A 22,699-nucleotide genomic window follows, 5' to 3' on the forward strand; every position below is an offset into this window, starting at 1 on the left:
TTGCAAGTGTGGAAAGGAGAAAGTAAAAGGGGGACTGGAGAGGGACCGAGAAGCCTGGTGCTCTCACTTGCCAATGCCGCAGATCTGCTTGTGCTCGACCAGGTCGGACGGGAACAAAAAGTCCTCCATGCAGTAGGGGCACAGGAGCTGGGCCTTGGTGATCTTGAAGTCGCAGGTAGCAGTCGCGCGAGTAATGTTGGCCATGACTGAAGAGTGCACTTATGAAGTCGCTGATGTTACAAAAAGGGGTGCTGCCCGTGGCTGAGAAGGAGAAAGGAGCTGGCTCTTGGCAGTGTAAAATAGACAAAATGGGTTGGGAATAAAGAAACACTGAGAAATGGGTGGACGGTGGCCATAGTATTTATAAAGTCCTCGCCAAAAGGAGCGGCTGCCGTGTCGCCTTCTAAATTTCCCGTCCCCGACGAAGCTCCCCACCCCCGGGGTCCTCGAGAACCCACCCCTTGCCCTCACGATTTCCTAGCGACAACAGAGAAAGTTTATGACTTTGCCAGCATACGCGCCACAGGAAAAAAAGGAATTCATTTGTTTCAAAAGGGGGAATATTAGATGCACGCATAGATACCGCCCCAGTTCAAGAGGAGGCAGGGGGTGGGTAGCAAGGGGTGGTGACCACGGGAAGAGCGAGTCTGAGTTTTCCACAATCATACGCAAAGACCGCGCGGTCAGCCGCATGCTAACGGCTCCCTCCCTCCCCCGTTTTTCGCAGACGTAGACGTCCGCTATTCCTCTGAAAAAGGAAGATCCGACCGGCCCAGCCATGGCATCTCCCCCGCCTTGCCCGGCAGGAGGCTGGGCAGCCACGCTCCTACGATCATTCTTGACTGCGGTGCAGAGACAACCCGACAGCGACGATACCCACGATCGCCTGCAAAAACTTGCGTTTGCGTCCCAAATTTCCATTGGAGAGGAGCGGCAGCATGGTGGGGCTGGTGATGGCAAATTGCGTCAGCGCTGCTAGATTCGTCGGGATGTTTACTTTTTACGTGCTGGCCAAGCGATTATTTCAGCCTTGAACGTGGAATTCGACACGCCCTGCTGTCATCCGCAACCACAACAGCCTTGGTGCCTCTTACAAAGAGGGGGTTGGATGTGCCTCTTTTTCCAGCAGAGAAAGGTTCGGCGAGGCGCAAAGCCTCGTGAACAGAAATCAGTCCATCCGATGACCTGTCGATCGTCTACGCTTTCCACCCCTTCTCTTTTGCTAAACCAAGAGGCGACAAGACGTCAGTTGAGAAAGGAGGATGTGCCGGCGGATGAAACGCTAGGTAGGACACAAATCGCTGTGGCCAATCTACTGCTGGCGGGACAAGTCACATCCCCAGGGCACTCTTGACGTGCGGAGATAACAATATCAGGCCCGGCTCTCGCAGGTATTTTTATCCTTATCGGGGCAATGGCTGAAGGCTCAGGTTTTGACATTGCCCAGACAGGCGGAGAAGGAATTGGGGGTGGGAGAAGAGGGTGAGTAATCTGCTCTGAACCTGAATGGTCCCCGACAAAGGTGATTGACATGGCGGGCTTGGCCATTGTTCTGCATAGATACGGTCCCCGTTCACCCCCGGCACGCTCACCTCCGCGGCGCAGACGATTGGTTTGGGACCGCAGTCTGGCCGGGACCGCAGAAGAGTGGGAAATGCATGATAGGGGGCGTGGCTGACCACTGGCATTGCTTGTTCTGCCAGGGAAAGTTGCGTTAGAGGCAAAGCGAATGAGCCGGGCCAAGCATCTCGCATTCCCTCTTGTCTTCAGATTTGCACTGCTTGTAGGTCCTGCGGCGCTTCCCGTTCGCACCTCTCGAGCCAAAGCAGCGCAAGTCCTTCAAGGTAAATCCCCGGCTAGGGCACGCAATCGGGGGAGCCATTCTGTTCTCTGTTTTCTGAACGCCTAATAATGAGGCTGCGTACTCTAATTGCTCCCAGAACCAGAGCTGCCCATGAGCGGTTTTGGTTGGGAGGAACGACATGTGGCAGATCCTTCACGGTTCCCAACGAAAACGAAAACCTATTTCGCTATGCTCACATCTGAGCCATAAATAGGTTTCAGAGAGAAACGAGTCGCCGCTCGGATTTGCCCAGTCGGTCATACGTGGCAGGTCCTCAGACTCGGCGAGAGGTTGGTGCTGCGACACATCGCAAAAAATGAAATGCGCACTGCCTGTAGATTTGCACCCGCTGCCCACTCGCCACACGTTGAGGGAAATAAAACGACCGATCCGATTTTCGCAGGCAGGCAAGAATCCCGCTGCTGCTTGTCGCTCGCCTCCACCTCCCCAAGTCTGAAAGGGAGTGCGCCGCTCAAAGAGGGACAAAAGGGCCATTGCATGGCGAGGAAGGGTGCATTCTAATTCGAAGGGGAATTCCTGCTGAGGCCCATTGGCTGAGCGCAGACGAGGGGGCGATGTAATTGCAAGCGGCTCTGTCCCTGAGCAGCCTCTTCGGGGAAGAGGGGGGAAGCGAAGCGCTAAACGAGAGACGATACTTGAGAAACGGAGTTTCAAAAGCAAAAAGTCTTTTTTGGTGACAAAAATAGCTGGTGACTTGCACAAAAGTGATGCACGGTGCATTAATTTGCGCCGACATTGTTCGCCGAATACTTACCTGCTGCCATATCCACGCACGCGTTTCTCGAGGTTCTGTATCACCATGTCCGTTCTTTTTGTGCTGCAGCGCCCCGCACATCGCACAGAAACGCACACTCAATCCCGACGAATAAAACCAAGCGGATTACACGGGTGGCAAGAGCATGTACATGAGGGCGTGGTCAGCAGACACGATAATCGCCTTGTTTTCCTCTCTGGCCGAGCCTGCATGGTTCCTTTTGCATAATTATCGCTGTCGAACACGACATGGCTGGACAAAAATACCTCCACCAGCCTCGCTGCATCTGCAGTACACTTCCACTCAAGAAGGAAAAATCAGGCCAGGACACCACCATCCTGCTCGAGACATATCCCCCATCATCCCAAACGGGTTTATTGGACCGAGTGTGCCAGAAATGCATTATACATCCCAACTCCCAGCCTGCACGCAGCTCGATTTGCTATCCCCCGCACAATGCACGTTTATCACCCGGGCGCACTTGCCGCTTGACGCGAATAAAGCAATCGTGCGCAGCAGCGGGAGCAGCAAGATGCATCCTCATGCACTTGATACTGGGCAACATACAGGTGGTGGGTGATAGACGGTATATTGTGGTACGCAAGCAAATAGGAAGGTTTCTTGCTAGAAGCGCCCACATTTTCGCCGATCTTTACATCTGGTGTGCATACGGGCTCGCCTACTGCATCTATTTTTAGGCAAGATAGACGGAGCAGACGGAACAGCGGGCGACTCGGTGCAGGCTGCTGGCGAAGCAATGCCGCGTATATTATCCTTTGAAAAAGGGGAGAGACCGGATATTGACGAGTATTTAGGATTTTGTAGTCCAAAAGTATCCGTCTGTCCGCCAGCGCGTCCACGTCCCTCTCCTTCAGCCGCGCTTCCCCCCCCCCCACAAAGCCCTTCGCTTTATTCAATCACTCCCCACTTCAGACCCGCCTATGCGGCTCTCCCAGTGGGGGAATTATCCCAAGCGGACAAGCACTTCCCAAGATTTGCATAGCATGTGTGCCAGTGAGCCGCAAAGAGAGGTTTAAAGCACTAGCATAGTGAGCGTGGCAGATTCTAGCTCATAGTTGACGAATAGCCGCCTAGCATGAGACGTGAAAACGAGCGATACAGCATATGTAAGGCCAATGGGCACTATTTGAGGGGAGATGGTGGACCATGTGGCCGCTGTGCAGCTGCAGACTGGCTGCATAAGCATAAACTGCATCTTTTATTTGCTAACGGCAGGAAAGACAAGGTCGTGCTCACCACTACACTCAAGAGAGCGGCCAAGAGCAAGCCAGGTCATGCGTTGCTAGTATCTTTTTTCTTGCAGCACACCCTCTCCTTTGCACAAAAAGTGGGGAGGAGACACTTTGTTGCCTGCACGACGTACATTGCAGAAAGAGTGGGAGATCAAAGGAGAGGGAGTGCTTGGATGTGCCTCTTGGCATTTGAAGCATGTACATGCATCATGCATATTGGTTGGTCACTTGCCTGGTCACCCGGCCATCTGTCCGCATGCTGCCCCATACATCGCTGGTACCCACTCTCCGCCCCGCAATGTCCGTACATGTGTTTGCATTTATTGGAGGCATTGGTGCTCGACAAAGAGCAGGCACGACTCTGGCCTTTTCACTGCTATTCAGCAGTAGTCACTACAATCCAATGCGTGGTTTAATGGTGTTGCTTGAACACAGGCCAAGGCATACATTGGCAACCAGTCCATCCATATCGATTACCAGACACATCTGTGCGTCATGGCTATCATGATGTAGTATATCGGTCCTCGCAACCTTCTCCATTGGTCATATATTGTTTTTGGTATTGTATGCGAGTTTCGATATTTCACCATAGGCGATTACAGGCTCGTCTTGTGGCCGGCTGCCTCCAGAGCAGCTTTCCAGTCGTGGGGCGTGTTAGTATTTCCCTCCCAGAAGTCCCTGCTCTTTGCGCGCTCAGCACCGATCCGATCCAGGATCTGGTTGTGGTCGACAGCCAGGTCAACCTGGCCGCTCTGGTACTTTGCAGCCAGAGACTCGTCGATCGAAAACAGCCAGGCATCCTTATCCTGCCATGCCCACGCGGCTATCTGGATCCTCGCGCAGCTTCTGCAGCACCTCCGGATCGCGCACCGGCTTGATCTTGATATGGCTAAACTCCTTCAGGTTCCTCAGGTACACCCGCTTGAACTTGTGCCGCGACATACCCTTGAACTGCTGGGGGAAGCCCTTGTGTAGGGCAACAAACAGCTGGTTCATCGTCTTTGGCCCCTCGCGCGCCAGCAGGGACTTGATGATCGTGCTTCGAGAGGCTTCCATAGTTTTGCACTGATGTATGTGTCGTATGCGCCTTCCGCTGGCCGTAGAAATTCAAAAGGAATGCGTGTGAAAAGAGCTCAATGTAAAGCAGCGAATTGAAGAAAACAACAGCCAGCCTCGGTGTCTCAGTAAAGCAAAGCGTGGATGCGCAGAACTGCAAGCGCTATCATAATCGGCAAAGTATTTGTGATCCCACCAGACTGATCCCACCACCGGATCTGATCTGTTGATTATCCAGCTCAATCAAGGCCGTGTATTGATATCTATGTGATTAAAAATTTCAAAGCCCTTGCGCCATGGGCATCGTTTTCTCCAGGTGTGCTCGCTTCTGTAAGCTCAATTTGCGTCTTTTTATTCCACCACAATACTTTTATCTCGAGGAGGTTGCGCGCACCCGGAATCCATTGAGGACTCGCTACACATTCTGCACTCCTCCAGCCTATTGAATTGGAAAGATAATGTCGGCTATTGCTACACGACTTGTGCGCGGAATCAGGTTGGCTGGAGGCAAGTACCGGAAGCTGAGCATGGCGATCTGGCAGCCTGCTTCTTCACGCTACACATACTAAGCTATAAATATATGTCCATCTCTTTAGGCCTGCGCGCACTCTCCACCACGGTTCCGGCAGCAAAGATCAACAGGGACCGGCTAATGTTGCTCAGCGAAGCTGAGAACTTCCCCGACTTTTCAAAGTTCGATCCGATCTATGACGACATCACGGAAAACAGCCGGATCATTGACCTGTGGAAGCAGCAGAAGGCAGAGCAGGCAGGCGGCAACCTGGCAGCATCGAGCAACGTTGACGCACAGGTGCGCAAGGAGCACAACGTGTTCGATGCGCCGGATGACTTCACGGTGAACTTCCCCAAGCGGCCGCCGCACCGGTCTGAGATCTTTAGCACTGAGGGAGAACTGTACTGGTCCGAGGAGCTGATGGTCCCGTATGAGCAGTTCAAGCAGCTGACGAAGAAGACGCTGGTGGTCAAGCGCACAGTGCAGATGACCCGCAAGGGTAAGATCCCGAGCATGTACGCCCTGGTGGTGGTTGGAAACTGGCAAAGGTGCGGCTGGCTACGGCGAGGGCAAGAATGCCGAGGTTTCCAAGGCGGTGCTGAAGGCGACTCGTCAGGCGATCAAGAACATGCAGCAGTTCCCGCGGTACGACGACCGCACCATCTACCACGACATTGAGCACAAGTTCAAGGCAACCAAGCTGCAGCTGTGGGCACGCCGGCCTGGATTCGGCTGCCGCGTGGCCCCGATGATCCACGAGGTGTGCGAGTGCATTGGCATCCAGGACATCGCCGGCAAGATCCACGGGTCGCGCAACCCGATGAACGTGATCAAGGCTACCTTCGAAGCCCTGCAAACCCAGCGCCTGCCCAACGATCTGGCCAAGGCCCGTGGCCTGCGCCTGCTCGATGTCAACCACCGGTACTACGGGGGTATCAAGATGCCGGCAGCATCAAAGCAATAAAGTGGACTGCCTGCTGTGGCTATTATATTCTGCCTGATTCTTTTAAACAAGATTACAAAGTTCAATTGATAGTACGCCGAATGTTCCTGCTGCTCTCCGGCCAGGTGTGTTAGCCGAGAACAATTGCCGGAGGGGTCTTTCTGTTCTTGGACGAAGGTGGCTTTGCCCGCGTCTCTTGCAGTATTTTGCAAACCAATTTCAAAACCTTTGTCTCGCTGTCGATGCCAACCTCTATTTCCTTCCGCTCCTGAATTTTTGCACTCTAAAAAGCACGCACACGCTTTCTGATAGTCATACCATGGGCTCTGCTCTCTCAGGGGGACTGTATCCAAGATGCTGTGCTACGGCAGGTAGGTAAACCGCTGATACACACCAACACCCAGCCACCTTTATGCCGATATATGAGAGCATGAATGAATATATATGATCAACCTTTAGACGACAGCGACAGCCGCGAATACGAGCCGCTGCTGGCTGTAAAAGAGCGACAGGCAATTGGGTCTCTGATGCAAATTCTCGAAAGCAACCCAAATGCGTGCCTTTACGAAGGTGAGCCGCAGCTGGCACTGTCGACGCTGGCATACTCTGACGCGCACTCTCTCCAGTACACCGCTGCCACGGCCCTAAGCGAAGTCTCCGAGTTTGATGTGCGCGCTGTTGACGCTGAAATCATCAAGATGTTGCTCTACATGCTAAACTCAGCATATGACGATGTGCAGCACAGCGCGTCGTCGGCGCTGGGCAATCTGTCGGTGGAGCTAGCCAACCAGCATTTAATTGTCAAGCACAGCGGGCTCGACGCGTTGGTACGCCAGATGTTTTCGCCCAGCGTCGGTTCGCAGATCAATGCTGTTGGATGCATTACAAACTTGGCCATGGCCGAGGAGAACAAGGGGCGTATCATTGCTAGCGGTGCGTTGGTGCCGCTGACACGGCTTGCACGGTCCCAAGACACGCAGGTACGCCGCAACGCTACCGGCGCACTGCTCAACATGTCGCACGCAGCACACCACCGGCGCGAACTGGCGAATACCGGCGCTGTTCCTGTGCTGATGGAGCTACTGGATGTAAGCGATCAAGATACCCAGTACTATGCGGCGGCAGCGCTGAGCAATATCGCCGTCGACGCTGAGGGCCGACAGTGGCTGGCACCCGACAGTGACATGCTGGTTGACTCGCTCGTTATACTGGCTAATGCGGTTGAGAACACAGACGTGCAGGCACAGGCCATGATGACGCTGCGTAATTTGGCGTCAGATGGAGAGTTCCAGCTCAAGATCGTCCAGCGCGGTGGGCTGGTGCCGGTTGGCCAGCTCTTGCAATCTACAAGCAACGGGTTGGTGTCTGCGGCCGCTGCATGCCTACGCAACCTGTCCATCCACTCTGACAACGAGACGCCGATTGTAGAGACTGGGCTTATTTCAAACGTCGCCAGCCTTGTGCCACAGGCCGAGGATCCCGAGATCCAGCGCCATGCAGTCGCAGTGCTTCCGCAACCTTGCCGCAAATGCGGGTTCAGATAAGACGTGCTTAATTGAGGCAGGTATGATGGAGAGCTTCCAGGTAGCCCTTGCAAACCGGCAGACGCAGAGCGCTGTCGTAGCCGAGATGCTAGCAGCCATCAACGTGTTTGCCATTAGCGACCAGCTGTGGCCGTTTGTGCTGGCTGGCAACATGCTTGAGATCCTGATCCCCATGACGCGCTCGCGCCACGCACAGATCCAGATCAAACGCTTGTCTGACTATCGGCACGCTTGCTAGCAAGGGCACAGGTGTGGCAGCACCGTTTATCCAGGCATGGAGGGCCCCGCGCGGCGGCCTGCAGGGATATCTAGCCGAGGCTCTCGTCCTGCCCGTATATGCCAATATGCAGTCAATTGCGGTGTGGACTGTGCGGGCACTGTTGGCCAGCGGATCGAAGGACCTGGTCCGGCTCATCAGAGAAGACTCAGCCATTGTCAGCGCCATTGAGGATCTGGCCAAGCAGCGGCCACCACACGCCTCATATACCTCAACAGCAGCACCGTCCTCGGCATCGTCGTTTATCACCGTTCCCACGACGCCTGTGGCAAACAGCCATGGCAAGGGGGCTGACTACGAAGGAGATGTGCTCGGCGACAGCGACCAATCGACTGTCGGTGGCGAGCCGCCTGCAGCCGAGGCAGATCGGATCTGGCTGATGGCGAGCAAGGTTGCCGCAGCCCTCCGCGACGGGGCCGGCGTCGCGCAGTAAAACCATCTAGCCACTCCATCTACAGTGCAACTCTTGCACCTTCAGTTTCACGATTTTTCATCTTTTTGCAATCCGCACCAGAAAGGATCCGCGCCAGCAACGTGATGTGCTGGGTTGCGGACTACCGCAAGTTAGGAGCAGCAAGGGGTTGGTCCTGCACAATCGCGATAGAATTGCCAGCAATGATGCAATTATTTTTAGCTGCTTTACCAAGCCCGATAGTGCATTGCCGACAAGACCAGCTGCCCAGGCATGAGCCCAAGGCGTGCGTGTTCGGTGCAATGGATAAACCGGCAGGAGCGGAGCGAGCAAAAGCGCGGCAAATTTCGCAGAAAGACGAGTCTGCCTTGGTCCGTCAATCGGGCAGGTTGTGCATTGCGGGAGGTCGGAATAGGGTTCAGCTCAGTCGCCACTGCGAGGAGGCATTAAAAACGCGCACAGTGGCCGACGGCTGCGTCTTCTCCACAGCCATACTGTTTTATTTTTCCTATACCTACCAAACATCACTTCTGAGCCATGTCCAACACGCTTGCATCAGTATTCAGCCACGGTGAAAGCGATCCTGCTATCCTTACCACTGCCTCGTCGGTTCCGAAGGACCTGACTCTCTCATATGCCGACCTCAAGGCCCAGTGTGTGCGTTTCCACCAGCAGGCCGAATCGCTGTTTGGTGGGCCGCTGCCCGTGGGCACCGTGGTCTCGTCGTATCTGCCAAATCGGCCTCAACTGTCTGCTTGTGTTTTTGGCTACTACGCTGCAGCGCTGCGTGGCGGCCCCACTCAACCCTGCCATGAAGCAGAGTGAGGTTGAGTTCTACCTCGAGGATGCGTCCAGCAAGGTGTTTATCATTCCGGAGGGCGTCGGCGAGGACAACGAGGGAGTCAAGGCGGCGCGTAAGCTCAATGTTGCGGTGTGGACTGCGGGCTGGGAGCAAGGGTCCGGAATTAGGCTCGCAGTCCTCAATGGCGAGACTGCTAAGATTGAGGGAAGCTACCAGATCATTGAGCCGCAGGCGGACGATGTTGCGCTGCTGCTGCACACATCAGGCACCACGGGCCGGCCCAAGGCTGTGCCACTGACGCATGCCAACATTGCCCGCTCGATGCTCAACATCTCCAACACGTACAAGCTGACCAGCATTGACCGGTCGTTCATTGTCATGCCGCTGTTCCACGTGCACGGCTTGATCGGGGCCACGCTTTCGACTCTTTACACCGGCGGCTCCGTTGTTGTGCCTCCGCGCTTCTCAGCCAGCCATTTCTGGCCCGAGTTCATTGCAACCAAGGCGAACTGGTACTCGGCGGTGCCCACGATCCACCAGATCCTGCTGCGCCATGAGCTGCCGAGCCCGATGCCCCAGATCCGCTTTATCCGGTCGTGCTCATCGGCGCTGGCTCCGACCGTGCTGCACCAGCTGGAGGAGAAGCTCGGCGCGCCTGTGCTTGAGGCATACGCTATGACCGAGGCATCGCACCAGATGTGCTCGAACCCGTTGCCGCCGGCTGTGCACAAGCCTGGAAGCGTCGGTCTGCCGCAGGGCGTCGAGCTCACCATCCTTGACGATGACGGCAACGAGACGAAGCTCGGCGAAGTGTGCATCCGCGGACCGAACGTCACCGAGGGCTATCTGAACAACCCCGAGGCCAACGCCAAGTCGTTCACGGCCGAGTCGCACTGGTTCCGCACCGGCGACCAGGGCTACATTGACGAGGACGGCTACGTGGTGCTGACGGGCCGTATCAAGGAGCTGATCAACCGCGGTGGCGAAAAGATCTCGCCGCTGGAACTCGATGCCGTGCTGCTCAAGTGCCCAGGTGTCACCGAGGCCGTGAGCTTTGCTGTCGCTGATGAGATGTATGGCCAGGAGGTCAATGCCGCCGTGGTACCCAAGGAGGGTGCTATTGTCACCGAGGAGGATGTGCGCAAGTACATGACGGAGAACGTCGCCAAGTTCAAGGTGCCCAAGCGCGTGTTTGTCGCCGATAGCCTGCCGCGCACTGCCACGGGCAAGATCCAGCGCCGCGTGGTCGCTGAGCACTTTGCTGGACCCCAGTAAACCTCTTTTGTCTTCACTTCTTGCACTTTCAACGCCTTCTTAATTAGAATGTCGCTGTTTGGAGATTTGCCACCGCCGTCGACCGAGGAAGAGCCAAAGGATGACGAGAAAGAGAAGAAGGTCGAGGGCTCTGTTGCACGAAAGAGCTGGGCGACGCCTGCATTCGCACCCAATTTGAAGCGGCAAAGAGCACCCAAGCTAGGCAAAAGCCCAGCGGTGCTGGCTGCCTTCAACGACGCACCAGACGATGCAGCGCTGCCAACGACAGAGGTGCCGCGGCAGGTGAGCATGGCGGCCCAGCGCAGCAGCAGGCCTATAAAGGCAGCGATTCCGGCACTGAACCCGCGGCACCCGCACACCTTGCCTAGTGACCCGCAGGCGCTGATAAACCAGTGGAATGCGCGACACAACGAATCAGCGACACCATGCACGGCAGCAGAGGATGCTGCCAAGGACAAGCCGCCCTCTTCATTGCTCAACTACCTTCCGGCTCTGCCCAAGCAGAAACGGCGGCCAGGCGGCATTGCTAGCGACGCCGATTTTGACCCGAGCGAGGAGTACAACCCAATGGTTCCGACCAACTATCAGATGTATTGCAGGTGGCTTGAGCGCGAGCGCCAGCTCCAGATCCGCGAGATGTATGAGCAGGAGGAGCTCGAGCGTGGTGGGCTGGGTAGCTAGCGAAGACGAGCCATTACTCAAACGAGCAGTAGACATTGGCGACTCCTTTGTAATATAACTTCAACCATGTTGTCTCTAGCTTCGCCCTGTCAACATGGAGCGTAGGCCATGCAGTGGGCATACACATGGCTGCTTGCGTGCTTTAATGAATCAGTTACTAGGACATCTGGAAGTCGTATTAGACTCTAGATTCACGATTACGATTATTAGGCGCACGGCGCGGGTGGGGCAACGATTTCTATTAGCTGCCTGGCGCAGTATGCGACCATTAATTTTTGCCACTTTTCTCTTCTCTAAACCTCGAATTGCTTTTGTACGAATAGCCCCTCTCCACATTACACGCTTCCCTTTTGTCCCTCTTTTGCTTCTGCTTCTTCTTTGCCTGTGCATTTTGCAAATTCCCATCTTTACCAAACCCCTCCAGCGAAGTTCAACAAGCAGGTATGTTTTTGCGGTTGAGAATACTGCTTTTCTTTCGCAAATGAACGCGAACCTGAAATGCGGAAAGCGCACTAAGGCACTCGCCCCACCACCGCCACTGTTGCACGTGAAAGAGCCGAGCGAGAAGAAACAAACATCAACAAACGTGGGCTGCATCCCCCCGCATAAATGCACGCCTACTAAGACACCTGCTTGCTCTTAGATATAGAATGAGCGACTCTGTTGTTAGCAAGGTTGTAGAGACAGCGTCGAGCCTGATGGCCAGCGGCACCCCCGGATTCATTGACATCTTTGACCACTTTGGAGTGATCAGGCCCGAGTTTGACGATCGCACGGAGACAGAGATGTCGCCTGCCGATATGTTCTTTTTGACCATGTCGTTGTTCCTGGTCGGTGGTTGCGTGTCGATCGTCGGCGGCTACTACCTCAACCGGGCTCTGCGTGGCGGAGACGCCAAGAAGGTCGCTGCTGCCAGCAAGGCAAGCAAGAAGAACAACTAGGAATTCCCCGACATTTTAAGCGAGATCGAATAAAAAAAGCACCATTTTGAGGATACCACAGCGATGTATGAGCGAAGCCAATTGCGTTTTTTTTTTTGCGTGCAGCAATTTATGCTACAGTTTATTACATTCGGTCTGGCCAATTGGGCGCCACAGATAGCCAGAATGCTAATGCAGGCTGTGGTCCCAGCCACAGCATTACCGGGCTGGGGCTTCTGAGCCATCGGTGCGTGTTTGTTGTTGCTTCCACCACCGGGTTGTTCTGGCAAAATAGCGAGCTGTGAATGAGCGGGATATTCATTGGAGCTTGTCCTTTTGCCACTGATTATTCGCGGTTAGTGCGGATGTGTAAACAAAAGCGGATTGATGTGCAGGGAGGTATTCGCAGCTGTAGACGTGCATGATGGGGGGAGCGACAGCTGCAGGCGCGAGAAAGCATCGCGAACGAGGCAAAATAAGAACAAAAGGAGCTGCCGAGACCGCGAATCCCCTCGATTGCATGTTGCAAATGATCTCAGGAAACGTAATCTCTCCAGTACGCGCGGCAGGGCAGAGGGTGTGGGCAAATTAAGACCAGAGCGCTCGTCTACGGGCAAGTCATATTTTCAGCCGAGCCAAAAATGAATGGCCCTGAGCTAGCACGCATGCCGACCTATTTTAAGCAGCGAGGTCAGAGGCGCTCAATTGGGACAAAACAAAAACAAGGCACATCCTTGCTTCGTGTTTTTGTGCGCTTTTCTGCGGCCTCGTAGTGCTGCCCACACAATTGGAGGGCAGAATGGAGACAAAAAGGCCCTCTGCGGCTCAAAAGTTATTGAGACCGCTGATGGCGGAGACCATGCGATCTGTTGTTAAGCACCTGCCTGTGTGCGCCAGGCTCGAATGTGGGCGGGCGGCCCTCCCTCGTTCCTCTGGGTTATTTTTTGGGTAATTGATTTTTTGGCTGCTGGCCATCCCCTGTTGTTGTCGTTTTCAGATTCCTCTTTATTATTGTTGTCGCAATTTTGTATGTGAGGCAAGGCCAATCCAAGCCGAACATCTCGGTTCACATTCTTTTTCTCACTTCTTTCTCCTTTCCCTCCCTCCTCTTCTCTCTTTTGCTATTGATTTTATTCACTTTTATCCACTTAGGTATAACGTTTACTGTCATCTTATATATCCCTTACCTTGCCAGAGGCTTTTTTCCAATCACCTATCTTTTTATATTGCTTGTGAAACGCACACGTTCCAATATTTCTCTGCCGGCGAAACTGCTTAGTGAGCGGCAACTGAAACTCATTTTGATACTCCGCTCGGTTAGAAACGAAGAGACATCCTTTCAGCCGCTCCCAACAGCTTTCTTACTGGCTGGTCGCTCGCCCCCACTCTCTTTTTTTTTTTTGCTCTCCTGCTCCCCGAGTGGTTGTTGCTCGGCCCGCTTTAAGAACGCCTGTGCCAATCGAATAGGGAACTCGAGTCTCTTTTCTCCTGGTTTATCCTTACTACTCCCCTGTACCGAACACTGTGTCTTTAGGGCGACCCCAAGTTGTTTTTTAACTGCCGCTGGCTGTGGAGGTCCATCTGTCTGGCTCGTTTTTCCCCTTCTTATTACTGCACGCCTTTACATCATTTTCCTGTTTGGCGGTTAAGGACTGCATTAACCCAAACAGATTACCTCTTGCATAGTCACCCTGTTTTCCCCACTCAGAAACCTCACTCCACATATGGTGGCTGACACAAATCCACCCAAGCGCTCAAACAGCATCTCAGATGTGCCGAAGACGCGCAAGCGCTCGCGCACTGGCGGCAGCAAGGACCTGTACGAGGGCCATTCTCAAGATGTAATGATGGCCAAGACGCTGATTGACCCCGACCACCAGTGCTCGGTGACGACGGTGAAGGCGTACGTAACCCACGTCTGCGCCTGGTTCAGGTACTGCCGCACGCTGCCAGAGCCCAACTACACGCTGGTGAACGAGGAAAAGCTGTCGGGGTTCCTGAAGTGGGCGACGCAGACCCCGCGCCTTCCGTGCAAGAGCGGCAGCGGTGGCTCGATGTCATATCAGTCAGCGCGTCGCTACGTCGAAGGCGGGATCCTGGCGCTGTGGCGGCGGTACAAGATGCCGGATGAGGAGAACCCGCTGCACGCACTCAGCTACCTGAGCACCAAGTACGCCATCCGCGAGGCCACCAGCTCGTCAACGCCCAAGAGCGCGCCCGAGAAGCACTTTACAGCGATGCCGGTCAGCCAGGACCAGGAAGAGACCATAGTCCGCACACTGCTGTCCCCCGAGTACGACCCGCAGACGAGTATCAAGGCGTGGGCGTACTACTGTCTGGGCGCCGCCACCTGGATTCCCTGGCGCACGCCGCCTGCACCTACGGCTTGATGCCCTGCATATGTCCCAGCGCACGGATGCCCGGCTTGTCGAGCACACGACCATCCCGTTCATGGAGTTCCGTGTCAACCCCGACCCGACGACGCCTACTGGCCGGTTCGCCGAGGTAACTATGGCACGCCACACCAACCCGCTTGTGTGCCCCTGGTATGCGGTCGCCATGCTGGTGTTCTCGCAGTGGCAGGCGCAGCCGTCTGCCATGGCAGCCGCCTCGCTGTACGACTCGACGACGTGGCTCAGCCAGCCGCTGTTCCTGGCGTCCACTGCCGACTCGCTTGTATTCCTGGCTGACGATGCCCGCGTCAAGATGGTGCAGGACGAGCTGGCGCCTATTCTGGCCCACGCAACCGGCAATGGTCGGGGCTACGGCAGAGTCCCATGTGATTCGCCGCCGTGACAAGATGATGGCTGAGGCGCTGGGCCTGTCTGCTCCGCAGGTCGTGCGGCTGGAGAAATGGCGTCGTGCACCACCGGCGCACCGGCGTGACACGCGCACAGACGTTCTTCGACCTGACACTGGTGTTGGGCGGGCAGAATCCAGCCGCCAGCACACACAGACACGCCGCATGCATTCAGGGCTCCGTCACGCACACGACTCCAGGTGCCAGACCACCTTGTCACGCAGGTGTTCCCATGGCTCTGCGACTGGCTGTCACAGCTGCCATCGCCGCCCACACAGGGCGGGCGGCAGCGGTCGTACAGCATGAGCGCACAGAACTCGGACGACGTGGCCCGGGCCGAGCGGTCCGCCAGCATTCGCATGATGCGCGAGCTGGCTGTGGTGCTGGTGCAGGACACAGCCGCAGCTGATGTCTGACCCACAGTATGCGCCCATCCTGGACGCCCACCCGATATTCCAGGCACCTGTGTTCCACTCGCGTGCCTTCCGCGACTTTGCCAACTACGCCGCTCAGGCGCTGTCCCTGCGCCACTCGGACGTCTATGCGCCGCCGCCGCCTCTGCTCGTCTCGCCGGTGCCCCAGCCAATGACCCCCGCACTTGCCAGCCCTGTGCACTCGGGCCCAACGCTGCTGACCCAGCCGTTCCCGACCCTGTCGGCGCCCCCCTCGGCGCGTCGCCGTGGCATGACATTTGAAACCATCCAGGAGGACGCGGAGCCGCCCATGTCAGCATTCCCGTCAATACCCATGTCTGCCCACCACCACATCCTGCCACCCACCATGCCTACGTTCAATCCGATGCTTTTGTCTCAGCCGCTGGCTTTCCCCCCGCTGATAACGACACCAACCCAGCCCGTCGCCTTCCCACAGCTCATGGAGGAGCAGCCACAACAACAACACCAGCACCAGCACCACCAGCACCACCAGCATCAGCCCCCAGTAGATGACCCGACACAGCAGTACTCGCAGCAGGACTTATTTCAGCTGATTGACTATCTGTCGACGTGCCAAAGCCCGCCACAGGTTTTTCCGATGACGCAGAATAGCGCACCAGTAGAAAGCACTGGCAATGGCACGCCCGGGAGCTCCGAAACCAACAGCCTCACCGGAGCTGCCAGCGGCTGCGTATAAGCAGGATGCACGGCCCAAGGTGACTTCCCAGCAGATGTATTTTAACCAGCAACCCGGATCCTCATCACCAACACCGACACCGGGCTCAGACAGCCCTGGACTGACCGCCGCTGACTCCCTGCAGTTCTCCATTGCGCCGTACAAACTGCAGCTCAAGTCCGATACCGACCTGTTCCTGCAATAGGCGGGCGTGTATTTCTATGCGCTGGTTGTCTGTTTTGGCCGTTTTTCTCAGGAAAGATAAAAATAGGCCCGTGTATTGTTTGGGCGGCCTCTCTGTATTCACTATCCACCTCCAATATTGCCTGCTGCTTCTGTTGTTGGAAGGTTGCCTCTTCCTCCGCCCTCCTCGCCCATTGTTACCAACAAAACCAACATTGTGCTCTAGTTCCCTCTTCTTCACCACTTTTATCTCTTATCTATATCCTTAGCCTCCATACATTTCTTTTCTTTTATCGGAAAGAGGCGGTCGGAGGTGTAGTCATAATGACTAGGAGGGGGCACACCAGTAGTGCTCCGACAGCAGCAGCTACACCTTACAGGCAAATTAGGTGGATTCTTACAACAGCAGGCATGCTCCTGGCTCCTTCACTCTTGTCCTTCATTTTTTCTGTTTCTCATATAATCAAAATCCAACTGTCAAATGCCCCCAGCGTCAAAACTGCTGAGCTACTTGAGCTGTGTAAACATGCGTCATATCTTTAAATACCAGCAATGTAAATGTGCGCTTTTATCCAATATACCCTATGTAAGGCATGCTGCACTGCGACTATATAGTGAAAGCAGCAGAGCCATCGTGCACATTGCTGGTCTACATGCAGAGCTCTTGTTGGAATGCAGTCACAGTGTCAGTTGCAGTCCATGTACTGCCCGCACATGTGCGGATGGTGTTAGAGATATGCAGCAGGTACCTGACAAATATGACAGCGAGGGCAAGCACTAGTGCCCAATGCAAAAACACACATCTACATTATATCTGTGCGACGGTTTGCATTTCCTCTTCGACAAGGAAGGCATTCTTCCCGCTTTATTTTACCATCCGAGTGACAAGTAAAAAACGAGGGAACAACACCCGTCCTATATTGTGAGAAATGGTCAACTGTTATGCCAACATCTTAGGCAGAGATGTGCTTAAGGTGAGCCTCCAGGGGACCGCGGGTGTTCAGGTACTTGACGTAGCAGCCGTCAGCCTTGACCAGACCGTTCTGGCGGGCCTCAACGTACTCGGCGCGGGTCAGCTTGGTGAAGCCCCACTTCTTGGAGATGATGATCTTCTGGCGACCCGGGAACTTGTACTTGCAGCGACGCAGAGCCTCAATGACCACAGCCTTGTTGTTGTCCTTGGTACGGACCGAGATCAGGACCTGGCCAATGTTGACACGAGCGGCAGTACCGTACGGCTTACCGTAGGCACCACGCATACCGGTCTGAAGACGATCAGCACCGGCGCACGAAAGCATCTTGTTGATACGCAGGACGTGGAACGGGTGAACACGGACACGCATGTGGAACGAGTCCTTGCCCGACACCTTGGTGATGTACTTGTTGGCGCTAATGCGGGCAGCCTCAAGAGCCTCGCTCGAGATCTGCTGGTACTCGTCCGAGGTCAGGTGGATGCACAGCGGGAACTCGTCGACGTTAGCCTTCTTGCGGCCCAGGTCGAAGATGCGGATCTTGGGGTCAGGGACACCACGGCAGAAGCGCGACTTGGGGTACGGCTTGTTCTTGCAGTAGCGGTAGCAGCGAGCGGGACGGCGACCCATTTTTTCAAATTAACTATATACCACAGGTCAAGTCGGGAGGAGTTAGCAAAACGCACCTTTTTACTGAGACGTCTAATGCAGGGCGTTCTCGCAGTGCTGTGCGTGGGCTGTCGCTTTACATGGCGGGTGAAGCACTGGTACAGGTACTGGCGAGGCAAGGAGTACAACGGTCCAATTCGGAGTGCAGACCGAATTCCAAGATTGCAGGGGCAAATGCTCAGCCCTCTGCGCAAATTTCGCCTTCGCAAATTCCCTCAATTGCCAATTCGCCACAGTATCTGCCCATCCGATTTTACGCATAACGCGCCGCATCCATCACCAAATAATCGCCTGCCACAGCGCATCCACAATCCGCGACTCGTTTAATTCGACATACCTGATGTTGAGAATTTGACAGAAGAGAGGGCGACCATAGTGCACCCGGGCCGCCAGTTTGAGAAAAGCGGGCAGCAGCATGCCCAAGCGGAAACGGCTAAGCAGAGGCAGATCATGATCCAGTAATCTAATACAGTCGATCATATTGTGATCAACCGGAGTGTATGTGCATTGATGGTGCATATATTGGCAGCCAGTTGGTTTTGTTGTGGTGTTCTCATTATTGCAAGGTGGGATGTGTGCAGAAACCAGCTCAGGTTAATTTCGAGTGCAGCTGGCGCCCATTGTGTTGCAAGCCTGTTTTCCGCTGTGTGTTTCAGCCAGAACAAAGCAGGCTGGCATGTCCGTGTGCTCATTTCTCGGCACTTGGGCGCCATGCCTTTGCTGCTGTCATTCTCGGCACTGGCGGCGCTTTGTTCAGCGCGTTGGATAATTGCGTCAGATCCTCTGCGAGCATTCTGGAAGGTGAGGGCAGGGTTGCTCAGTGCCAGGCTGTTCTCAGTGACTGCCAGCATGTGTGGGCAGGCGTGTGAGCTTTGCCATGGATGGTGGGGTACCTGGGACTTGTGCCGGATTGTCCCCCGAGGTTGCGCTCCCGCTGCCTGTGCTTGCACCTGAAGCAGCAGCAGTCAGCGGTCAGCAGCCCCAGCCAGAGTTCATGGTACCGTTGCAGGTATTGTCTTGTTGTTTCTTCCTGTTGCAAGGCTGCTGGCTGCTGCTGAAACATTGTTTTGTTGGGCAGGCTTTCTCTTCCCCAGACGCACCCAAGACCCGTCGCCCCCACCGCCTCTCTCTCCCCCAGCTAGCCAGGCGGCCAGACAGGCGGCCGGCCAGACAGGCGGCCAGTCAGATAGCCAGTCAGCCAGTCAGCCAGCCAGATAGCCAGATTCGCCTGCAATAGTGGGTGTGGGTAGGCGCGGGACAGAGGTTTGGGCCTGCCCAACAAAGCCTGCTACGCATATATCGCTGTTGCTGCTGGCGATTACCGATCGTCCTTTGGGCACACTACCTGTCTTTCCTCATCGTTGCCGCTCCTCGTCCACGCCTGCCTCTCCCTCCCCAATGCTTGGGGGAGGTGACGGCAGCAGAGGCTGCAGAAAACCGGGCGCAGTGTTGGGCAAAACAGGGCAGGCGTCTGGGCCGCGTGCATGCAGGACGACGGTAAACACGTCAGGTGGGAGCAATTAACACACGATGCCAGCGTGCGCGATGCACCTGGTAGAAAGGGAGCAAGGCGAGGCAAACAATGGCAGCATACGGAGGACACGCTACCCACTCGGCCACCAGCATGTTCTAAAAATACAGTGGTAAGCATTTCGTGTTATTATCTACAACAGGAATCGGTTCCAACAAACTACGAGCAGGTGGAGGGGTGTGTGGCCCGCGCCGAAGAAAGAAGCTCCTCCGTCCGAGAGGGCGAAATTAAATAAGGAATGCAGAACTAAAAGAACAAGGAGAGCGGCAGCTGCGATAGAGAGGGTTATATGTATAGTTTTATGCTGGTGCCTTGCTCTCGGCGGGCGTGGCTTCTTGGGGAGGGCTTGGGCTCTTTTGGGCAGGGCTTTGGCTCTTTTGGGGGGGGATGCTTAGACCGTCGACAGCAGGTGCGCCGACGGCAGCGATGTCGAGCGGCCGCGAATGCCGTCGAGCAGGCTGCTGCTGGGCCCGAAGCTGCTGGGCGACTGCACTGGGTACGCCGGTGTGTGGCACGGCAGCTTCGACGACAGGTCAAACGACGTCACTGGCTTCAGCGACGGCGACCGCGACTGCGGCGACCACATCGGCGAGCTCACCGGCGATGCACGCGGCGACGCCAGCGAGAAGTACTCGGTCGACGCGCTGGCGCTGGCGGGCACTGCCGCTCCGTCGCCGTGGCGGCACGTCTCGCTGCAGTACAGGGCGTCCTCGGCGCTGTCGATGTGCTTGCCGCAGAATACGCACCAGTTAGTGTCCATTGCTGTCTGTAGATCGCGTGTGCGTGTGCGTGTGTGTGTGCTGGGTGGGTCTCGGCGGTAAGAGAGAGAAGAAAGTGTGACCTTGGCTGAGCAGGCGAGCGAGCGAGCAGGCTTTGGGTGACTTTGTTCGTTGGCCGGGCAGGCGGGATGCTTCGGAGGCGTTGGAGCAGGGGCAGCAGACCGCACAAGGGAGCTGGACTGGCAGTGGTGGGTGGTGGTGGTTACAAAAGCAGAAATGGGAAGCGAGGGTTGCTGTGTGAAGAACAGAAAAATAACAGCGGCGACGGGTTCCGAAGCGCCAGGCTTTTATACCAAAAGTCTAATCACTCCCATCCGCCTGCGCTATGCCCCCGGCGCCTGTTGCTGCTCGCTCTCACAAAGCGCCCTTTTGCACAGGGAAAGCTGCCATCCACACAATATCCTGGCGCGCTGGTTGGCTGGCTGCGATAAATTATGCAAGCAGGCAAGCGAAGGCGACGAGGGGTGGGCTGATGCCGAGCGTCGCCGACCCCCCCTTTTCCCACTCCCGCCGCCCAATCGCCCAATCATCGGCCAATAAGGCGACATGGCTGCTCACGCCTGGCTGCCGATGTGAGTAATCTCGCGGGCTTGCTGTGTCAGCTAATGCTGTGCCGGCGGTTATTTTTGTCGTCCAAGCACCGGTACCCATCCTCTTCTAGACACCCCCCACTATTGCCTCATATCCTCAAAGCGGCTGCGCACCGCGCTCGGTCCGCCGGTCGCGTCTGGGCATCGTGACTCAGAGTCGGCAGCGCTGACCAAGCACCCCACCCCGCCATAGTACCGCAGCATTGCGCAAGCAGGTCGTGGAAGGGACTGTGCAGTCACCCGCCGACTATGTCGATTCGCAATTGCCAGGCCTATCGATGCAGTCGGAGACCGCTAGGTGGTTCTACCGCATTCTGCTGACTTTCTCCCCACTTCCCTGTGCCCAAAATGACGAGCGAGCGGCAAGGGCTCGGTTGGGTAGGCGGGGCTATCATTTTCTTTCCCCGTGTGGAATCTTCCGATGCTCTCTCTACCCTGCGTCAGCGCTGGATATGCGGGCGGCAGCGGCGGCGGGCAGTCAGACAGCGTGAGCGTGGGTTGTGGATCGTGGGTTGTGGATCGTGGGCTGTGGATCGTGGGCTGTAAGCGCAGGCCGTATGGACCACGGGCACAAGAGCCGCACTCTCGGCTTTTCTTGGCAAGGAAAAGCGTTGGCCCGCACTAGCTGTGTCCGCACCCTCTGACAAGCCTGCTATCGCCCACATGTCTCGCTGCTGCTGCTGCTGCTACACTATCAGCAACACCAACAATGCCTGCAAGCAGACCCTTTCCTTCGGACACGAGTCCTCTTCCTCGTCAGACACTGGAATCAGACCACACAGCTGATCGTCACAGAACCATGGCTGATTCCACCCGGGTCATGCACCCCACCCCTCTTTGCTACCGAGCGCCGCCAGCATTAGCTGCTGCTGGTAGCAGTGTGCTGGTGGTGGCGGCAGATGAGCAACGCTGAGTAAAAGCGTTCTAGACCACCTGATAGCCACGTGGATGATCCAGCGGTGATCCCGTCCAGAGCCAGGCACTGTTTATTGCAGCGCTGCAGCTGGCATATTCAACATACAGACACAGCGCAGCTCCGCTGCAATTGCGGCTGCAACTACTGCCGCCGTGCTGCCCACAGAGCGACGCAAACACAAGGCCACGCAACGGCGCAGGTGCATAGACTCCTCTCCCTCCCCCACTACCATCCAGTGGATAGCAATGATAACAAGCTTGCTCCCTGTCCCCGTTTGGAAAGTCAGCTAAGAAGCCTGCTGCATGAATTCCGAGGTTGAGAGGCTGCAACCCTCACGTCAGCTGGTTTTGTTTTTTTATCCTATGCTGATCATAATAAACCCAGGAATGGCAAACCAGCTGATATTTTGACACCCATCTTGAGGCCACTCGTTGGCCTGCAAGTAGGAGTGCACGGTGGACATGGAAACCACAATTGCCATATGGCAGATTGCTATTCCGGGACACCGCAAATAACCGAAACTCGGTGTCCATTGGTGAACTGCCTAGAGCTTCCGGTGCCTGTTGTTTCGGTCTGTTGACTATTGTCACGGGTATCGCATGTGTTTCTTGCCAAGGAGGCCAATTGATGCATATTGACAATTGCCCTGAAACTCCGTCAATGGCCAAAGGATAAGTGGACCGGAGGTATACTGCGTGTGGGCTGATATTTCCAGCTTGCAAGTTACAACCTGCGCGTCCTAAGCCACCCTGGCACTAGGGTGTGGCTTTGGTCCGTAAAAATATTAGTTGCGATTTCAGTCGCTTGCATATATTGCATCTTGTTCATTGAGGGCATATCATCTGAGCTTATTCG

At 55.6% G+C, this 22,699-nt stretch overlaps 10 protein-coding genes across 10 annotated transcripts; 8 read left to right on the top strand and 2 right to left on the bottom strand.

Annotated features, from left to right (window-relative positions):
• Nucleotides 1–3,507: 3,507 nt before the first annotated feature.
• DL89DRAFT_27376 (uncharacterized protein) lies at nt 3,508–4,485 on the top strand. Its single transcript, XM_040889100.1, has one exon. The coding sequence runs from the start codon at nt 3,715–3,717 to the stop codon at nt 4,285–4,287; it is 573 nt and encodes a 190-aa protein (XP_040741968.1). The 5' UTR covers nt 3,508–3,714; the 3' UTR covers nt 4,288–4,485.
• Nucleotides 4,486–5,245: 760 nt separating this feature from the next.
• On the top strand, nt 5,246–6,470 carry DL89DRAFT_268692 (uncharacterized protein). The gene is made up of 3 exons (XM_040888008.1): nt 5,246–5,434; nt 5,524–5,972; nt 6,010–6,470. The coding sequence occupies exons 1-3, from the start codon at nt 5,386–5,388 to the stop codon at nt 6,403–6,405; spliced, it is 894 nt and encodes a 297-aa protein (XP_040741969.1). The 5' UTR covers nt 5,246–5,385; the 3' UTR covers nt 6,406–6,470.
• Nucleotides 6,471–6,651: 181 nt separating this feature from the next.
• Nucleotides 6,652–8,638, top strand: DL89DRAFT_323749 (ARM repeat-containing protein; the record flags this gene model as incomplete). The annotated part of the gene is made up of 4 exons (XM_040891413.1): nt 6,652–6,755; nt 6,844–7,883; nt 7,930–8,141; nt 8,167–8,638. The coding sequence occupies exons 1-4, from the start codon at nt 6,704–6,706 to the stop codon at nt 8,636–8,638; spliced, it is 1,776 nt and encodes a 591-aa protein (XP_040741970.1). The 5' UTR covers nt 6,652–6,703.
• A 516-nt stretch (nt 8,639–9,154) lies between these two features.
• DL89DRAFT_275333 (peroxisomal-coenzyme A synthetase) lies at nt 9,155–10,694 on the top strand (the record flags this gene model as incomplete). The annotated part of the gene is made up of 2 exons (XM_040889292.1): nt 9,155–9,334; nt 9,399–10,694. 2 exons carry the CDS (start codon nt 9,155–9,157, stop codon nt 10,692–10,694), a joined length of 1,476 nt encoding a protein of 491 aa, XP_040741971.1.
• A 48-nt stretch (nt 10,695–10,742) lies between these two features.
• On the top strand, nt 10,743–12,316 carry DL89DRAFT_294093 (uncharacterized protein; the record flags this gene model as incomplete). Its single annotated transcript, XM_040890467.1, has 2 exons — nt 10,743–11,367; nt 12,057–12,316. 2 exons carry the CDS (start codon nt 10,743–10,745, stop codon nt 12,314–12,316), a joined length of 885 nt encoding a protein of 294 aa, XP_040741972.1.
• A 1,415-nt stretch (nt 12,317–13,731) lies between these two features.
• On the top strand, nt 13,732–16,457 carry DL89DRAFT_268695 (uncharacterized protein). Its single transcript, XM_040888009.1, is given in 7 exon segments — nt 13,732–14,588; nt 14,614–15,067; nt 15,096–15,118; nt 15,147–15,213; nt 15,236–15,481; nt 15,501–16,148; nt 16,207–16,457. The coding sequence occupies 7 exon segments, from the start codon at nt 14,020–14,022 to the stop codon at nt 16,408–16,410; spliced, it is 2,211 nt and encodes a 736-aa protein (XP_040741973.1). The 5' UTR covers nt 13,732–14,019; the 3' UTR covers nt 16,411–16,457.
• An 884-nt stretch (nt 16,458–17,341) lies between these two features.
• DL89DRAFT_268696 (60S ribosomal protein L10-A) lies at nt 17,342–18,383 on the bottom strand (the record flags this gene model as incomplete). Its single annotated transcript, XM_040888010.1, has 1 exon — nt 17,342–18,383. Exon 1 carries the CDS (start codon nt 17,987–17,989, stop codon nt 17,342–17,344), a length of 648 nt encoding a protein of 215 aa, XP_040741974.1. The 5' UTR covers nt 17,990–18,383.
• DL89DRAFT_27512 (uncharacterized protein) lies at nt 18,264–19,075 on the top strand. Its single transcript, XM_040889265.1, has one exon. It carries the CDS (start codon nt 18,539–18,541, stop codon nt 18,980–18,982), a length of 444 nt encoding a protein of 147 aa, XP_040741975.1. The 5' UTR covers nt 18,264–18,538; the 3' UTR covers nt 18,983–19,075.
• Nucleotides 19,076–19,950: 875 nt separating this feature from the next.
• DL89DRAFT_294096 (uncharacterized protein) lies at nt 19,951–20,319 on the bottom strand (the record flags this gene model as incomplete). The annotated part of the gene is made up of 1 exon (XM_040890468.1): nt 19,951–20,319. The coding sequence occupies one exon, from the start codon at nt 20,317–20,319 to the stop codon at nt 19,951–19,953; it is 369 nt and encodes a 122-aa protein (XP_040741976.1).
• A 124-nt stretch (nt 20,320–20,443) lies between these two features.
• DL89DRAFT_27564 (uncharacterized protein) lies at nt 20,444–21,042 on the top strand. Its single transcript, XM_040889333.1, has one exon. It carries the CDS (start codon nt 20,555–20,557, stop codon nt 20,876–20,878), a length of 324 nt encoding a protein of 107 aa, XP_040741977.1. The 5' UTR covers nt 20,444–20,554; the 3' UTR covers nt 20,879–21,042.
• Nucleotides 21,043–22,699: the final 1,657 nt, after the last annotated feature.

The sequence above is a fragment of the Linderina pennispora genome, assembly GCF_002104995.1.
Source record: "Linderina pennispora strain ATCC 12442 chromosome Unknown DL89scaffold_10, whole genome shotgun sequence".
Classification (NCBI taxonomy): domain Eukaryota; kingdom Fungi; phylum Kickxellomycota; class Kickxellomycetes; order Kickxellales; family Kickxellaceae; genus Linderina; species Linderina pennispora.

Coding starts and splice junctions, on each gene's coding strand:
- DL89DRAFT_268692 (XM_040888008.1), top strand. CDS start 5,386: ATGTCGGCTATTGCTACACGACTTGTGCGCGGAATCAGGTTGGCTGGA. Junction 5,435..5,523: donor CGGAATCAGGTTGGCTGGAG/GCAAGTACCGGA, acceptor CCATCTCTTTAG/GCCTGCGCGCACTCTCCACC. Junction 5,973..6,009: donor GCATGTACGCCCTGGTGGTG/GTTGGAAACTGG, acceptor GGCTACGGCGAG/GGCAAGAATGCCGAGGTTTC.
- DL89DRAFT_27564 (XM_040889333.1), top strand. CDS start 20,555: ATGGGAAGCGAGGGTTGCTGTGTGAAGAACAGAAAAATAACAGCGGCG.
- DL89DRAFT_27512 (XM_040889265.1), top strand. CDS start 18,539: ATGGTGCATATATTGGCAGCCAGTTGGTTTTGTTGTGGTGTTCTCATT.
- DL89DRAFT_268695 (XM_040888009.1), top strand. CDS start 14,020: ATGGTGGCTGACACAAATCCACCCAAGCGCTCAAACAGCATCTCAGAT. Junction 15,068..15,095: donor ATGGTCGGGGCTACGGCAGA/GTCCCATGTGAT, acceptor CGCCGTGACAAG/ATGATGGCTGAGGCGCTGGG. Junction 16,149..16,206: donor TGACGCAGAATAGCGCACCA/GTAGAAAGCACT, acceptor GCCTCACCGGAG/CTGCCAGCGGCTGCGTATAA.
- DL89DRAFT_27376 (XM_040889100.1), top strand. CDS start 3,715: ATGAGACGTGAAAACGAGCGATACAGCATATGTAAGGCCAATGGGCAC.